At 45.2% G+C, this 4,951-nt stretch overlaps 1 protein-coding gene across 1 annotated transcript; it reads right to left on the reverse strand.

The window, feature by feature from the left end:
• Nucleotides 1-1,231: 1,231 nt before the first annotated feature.
• LOC112881241 lies at nucleotides 1,232-3,525 on the reverse strand. Its single transcript, XM_025945917.1, has 2 exons — nucleotides 3,173-3,525; nucleotides 1,232-2,731 (listed from the first exon to the last, which is right to left on the reverse strand). The coding sequence occupies exon 2, from the start codon at nucleotides 2,729-2,731 to the stop codon at nucleotides 1,232-1,234; it is 1,500 nt and encodes a 499-aa protein (XP_025801702.1). The 5' UTR covers nucleotides 3,173-3,525.
• Nucleotides 3,526-4,951: the final 1,426 nt, after the last annotated feature.

Raw genomic sequence — 4,951 nt, forward strand, 5'->3', positions numbered from 1 at the left:
GCAAGTTGCACAACACAACATCACACTCTCTATCCAGGCAATGAAAAAAGTTTGTCCGTGTCACTGGTGAATTTCACACTCATCTGTTACTAGGAGCGATAGAAGAGGTTGCGTTGTTAATCGGGAAATATTGTGATAATAAAGCCATAAATGGAGCAGCCCTTTACCCAAAAGCTCTCACGCACAGGAAGCATCTAGCTAACGCGACGTCGATGGAAAAACATGAGCATCTTGGTCGCTGCGGCAGTTCCTGCTGCACGCGTGCGCGGGGTGCCTGGGCCTACATGGCTACTGAGGCTAAGAAATTTGGACTCCTCATTTGCTGATCAGCCAAAGCGCTCACAATGGCTTAAAATGTGATAACAATCGCTTAAATCTTGCTTGGATCTTGCTCCCTCAGCAAAGCTGGTGAATCTCTTGGGAAAGAACTTGAATCTTGCTTAGATCTTGCTCAAACCCAACCCTAGACCAAGGATTTGGAGTGGGGAAGCTAGGGTTTCACTTTGGGGAGTTTTGGAGTGCTTAGAAGGTGCTTGAGGCTAAGCTTATGCAGTTTGGCAGGGTGGATTTCCCGTTGGGGTCGAAGGGATATATACAGAGCCTCACTAAAAACTAGCCGTTAGGCTGTTTTTACGTGTCCTGGCGGACTATCCGCCAGGACTGGCGGACTGTCCGCCAGGACCACTCGGGTTTGCATTTTTCTGTTCAATGCATGGGTTCCGGATTTGGTTTATTTGTGTTCTACCACACACTTTCCACATCCCCCTTGATAGTACGGTATACCTAGACTAAAGAAAATATAAAACAAAGAATTATCTTCGCTTGAACCACATTTCTTGAACTGGTACCATTCTCCAATTTTAACGAATCGTCGGGTTTGCATTTTTCTGTTCAAGGCATGGGTTGGCTTCATTTCATAATGAGCAAACCAAATAAAGTCAAAGCATCATGATGAGATAAAACCAAGATAATGTAATATCACATGATTTCACAAACATAGAAAAGCAATAAGATCACAACCATGCAAACATCATCCATAAAAAGAAATTAGAAATTACAAGCCAAGTTAGTTCAAATACGATACAAGCCAAGTCTCACATAGATCCAAAGTCTCACAACGACTCTAAAGGATGGAAAGATAAGAATGCTAGGAATGCTAGGATACAATCTTCTCCCCCTTTGGCATCAAACACCAAAAAGAGAAAAGACAAATGGAAGCTCGGAGCAGTAATCACTCATCATCCTCATCATCATCATCATCATCATCATCACCTACATCATAATGCTCCCACGCAGTTGGAAAGTCCCTAGGAGGAGAAGGCGGAAATGAGGGCCAATCCGTCTCCTCAATGCCAAGGTGGCGCTCAATCCTGTTGATACTCTGCTGATTTGCCCGAGCGTGAGCACGAACTACATCGTTGGTGTTGCGGCATACTTTGAAGAGAGCTTTCAAGCCAGAAATAAAGGCATTGCCTTTCCTGCGAGGACGAGTCCTAGAAGAGGAAGGCATCGCCGAGGTGGAGGGCATATCCATAGTGGGCTGGGGTGGAGAGTGAGCTGATGGGGGAGACTCGCCCTCTGGTGGAAACTCTTGCTCCTTGGGAGGCTGTGGGCAATATGGGGCATGGACCGCATCATATCCAAACTCCATTCCAGTCACGGCATTAATCATCCTTTGAATGTATGGAGCATAGATAACTGGATTACTGCCATGATGGAGCATGTACCTCAACTCCGTCCAGAAAAAGTGAAAGACACTGAAGGGCGGGTGATCAAAGTCCATAGCTAGAAGAAGGTTCTTGACCGTACCATGAATCTTGGTGCGATCACCCCTCTTGGGAGTCAAGGTCTCTCGGAATATCCTGTTCATGATCTCCATATATGGACGTAGTCCATGAGTCGTCGCTATATCCGGATCCTCATCCCGATAGAGAGTCATAAGAGCTTCATCCGTTGGATTGATGTCATCGTGAATTTCCATCTCATCTAGAGTGTCATCAAGCTTAAGGATAGTAGCAAATTGCTTGTATGAAACCCAGAAGGCGCGCCCTTGAAGATTGAAGTGAATAAAGGAATTCTTGCCCTCACCTTCAAACCAAGCAGTGGAGCAAAATTGAGCAACCAACTCATTGTTCCAATTTTCATTGAGGGCCAAGAATTCATAGAGGTGTTTCCTCTCACATTCACGTATGACCAAGTCAAAGGTTGGATTATTTTTCTCACTCATTTCATCCCAATTGATGTACTTGGAGACGGTGATAGCATTCTTCTTCTCAATAAAGACGGATATGTACCAATCAGCTTGAAATTTGCTCCAAAACCTCCTATCCGTGATGTACTTCTCATAATCATAAGGATTTTCCTTTCTTTCCTTAAATACAGCACCTCTTTGCTTTGTGGTGTAATCCACTCGCTTCACTCCAGGGTCACCGAAGTTGATCCTTGTGTACTCCGGTCTGTGCATGATATACTTCCGGTAGGGTTGGAGTGGAGGGTACTCATCAAAGATAGGAACCTCCTCTTGAGGCACATCACCTTGTGGTTGAGCAGCTCTTTGGTAGCTACGCCTGGGTGCCGCATGGCTAGGACCGCCCATTTGCCCAGCTCGACTCATTGAAATTTTGGGCGTTGGCTTCCTTTTGCGCTTAGGTGGAGGAACGACTTCAATTTCATCGGAATCGGAGTTGGAGACGGGATCATGCAAGAACTTGGTCCTCCTCTCATGCACCATCTGTACATGTATAGGAAGTATACTGCTTGATTAGAAGTAATGAAAGAACGGGTGGATACAAACAAAGGATTATGCAGTAACAATCAAGACTGAGAGGACCTGGGGCGGACTGTCCGCCAGGACCTCTCAGTTTTGAATGTTCCCGCGAAAACATGTGACGTCAAGAATTAATCCAATGGGGCTCAAACTTTGTAGGCACATTCTAGATGATAATGGAAGTCTAGACTTAAATTTTGAACAACAATGAGTGGATAGATTGGGAGATCGACTTGAATAAAGGTTTAGGTTATGAAATGAACATGAACATGTGAACTAAAGATTTAGCCATCCATTCTTCAAGATTTTCAAGGAATAGCACGCTCTACCTAGCAGGAAACAATAGCTAAAAGCATTCCTCAAGATATGCATCGAGTAGAGAGATCGATGGAGGATTGCATATACCTTGTTCTTGCCCTAGGATGAATGGAAGTGCTTCCAAAGGATTGGAAACGAGGGGAGAAGGTTCTTGCAGCCTGTGGAGGGGCTCCTTCGCCGTGGACCTTGCGGAGGAACCGAATCCTTGGCTCCACGGACAATGGGGGGCAATGGGGGGTGTTGTCCGTGGGGAAGGAAGAGAGAGTGAGAGGAGCTAGTTGTGTTATGTGGATGAAGAGAGATAGAGGAGCTTCATCCAAGAGGTATAGAGGGTTTTGGACAGCCTCCCACGGACATAACACGATGGGCCCACGAAGAGATAGTTGGATGGAAGAAAAATGATAAGTTCTGCTGGCTGACCCCGAGAGGTCCTGGCGGACTGTCCGCCAGTATCCAGCCAAAAAAATATTTTATTTGCCGAGTGTCGGTCAGCTGACACTCGGCAAATACACCCTTTGCCGAGTGCCAAAAATCAAGCACTCGGCAAAGATAACGGCGTTTAGGGTTTAGGGTTTAGGGTTTAGGGTATCTGTTTGCCGAGTGTTAGGCTCTCGGCAAAATATTTTATGCCGAGTGATTTTTTTTGCCGAGAGCGACACTCGGCAAAGAATATGTTTGCCGAGTGCTCGAAATATAGCGCTCGGCAAACCTTTTCACCCTCGGCAAATCAGCCGCGTCCGGTAGTGGAGACTGTAGGAATACAATAGAAAAAATTTTAGAGAAATTAAAGAAAAAATTTTTGTATATTTTGCCGAGTGTCTGGCCACGGCACTCGGCACAAGCTTTCTTTGCCGAGTGTCTTGGACCAGACACTCGGCAAACAGTCACGGCGTGACCTACCGTTACTTCCTGGCGCCTGTTTGCCGAGTGTCATCCTTTGCCGAGTGCATGGCACTCGGTAAAGGATGAGTTCACCGTGTGTTGCCCTTTGCCGAGTGCCCGACACTCGGTAAAGGTTGAGTTCACCGTGTGTTTGTGTTTGCCGAGTGCCCGATATTTCGCACTCGGCAAAGTGTTTGGCACTCGGTATAGTGCTGGTTTCCGGTAGTGGCAGCAACTGAGCTGATACGAGATCCAGTGTATACTTGTTTTCTGTTCAGTTACAGGATGTCACTGGAGAAATTCTAGTGCTCACGAAACAGCAAAACGGATCAAATATTCGTACAGAACTAGATTCCAAGTTCGTTGGACGCATCCAAGCTATTCGCCCTAAAACAGCTCTCATAGAAAGAGCACTTCTGCCTGCTGAAGTGATTTTACTTGTGATCCTCATTGATTTGTGATCCTCTACTCATCTTCATCCTCGTAGTTATCGTACGTCGAAGTCACCATGAAGGAAATGGTTCTTCTGAGGCTGCAGCAATTTCAGCTTCATGCCTAAACATAAAATAATTCGTGAGAAGTTTAAACAACACTCCAATGAATTAAGACAGCAGACTGAAGGCTTGCTAAGATTAGTGGCTGGACAAATAGCACTCACTGTTGCTGCAAAGCCAAGTCAACGGTGCTCTCCGGTGGCTTAAGCGCAATCGCGTTAACAAATTAAAGTGAATGCTGTCACTGTATACATAGCCAATATTATCAGTTAGCATTGCCAGAAAACAGAAACCATGCTTATAACAACTAGAAATAATTACGTTATTAGCTTCTTTGCAAGACTTAGGAAGGGTTTCTCAATACTATAGTTACTCTTGGCAGAGATTTCATAGTACTGCAACTATTTCATGTACTTCAACAAATTTGCTCTAAGGGTCAACTCATCCTACATAGGCTAATTTAGTCCTCCAACTTTTATTTTTAGGCCAA

Source organism: Panicum hallii, chromosome 2 (assembly GCF_002211085.1).
Source record: "Panicum hallii strain FIL2 chromosome 2, PHallii_v3.1, whole genome shotgun sequence".
In the NCBI taxonomy this organism is placed as follows: domain Eukaryota; kingdom Viridiplantae; phylum Streptophyta; class Magnoliopsida; order Poales; family Poaceae; genus Panicum; species Panicum hallii.

Bases quoted from the DNA above. Each gene is read 5' to 3' on its own strand.
- LOC112881241 (XM_025945917.1), bottom strand. From the start codon at position 2,731: ATGGTGCATGAGAGGAGGACCAAGTTCTTGCATGATCCCGTCTCCAAC.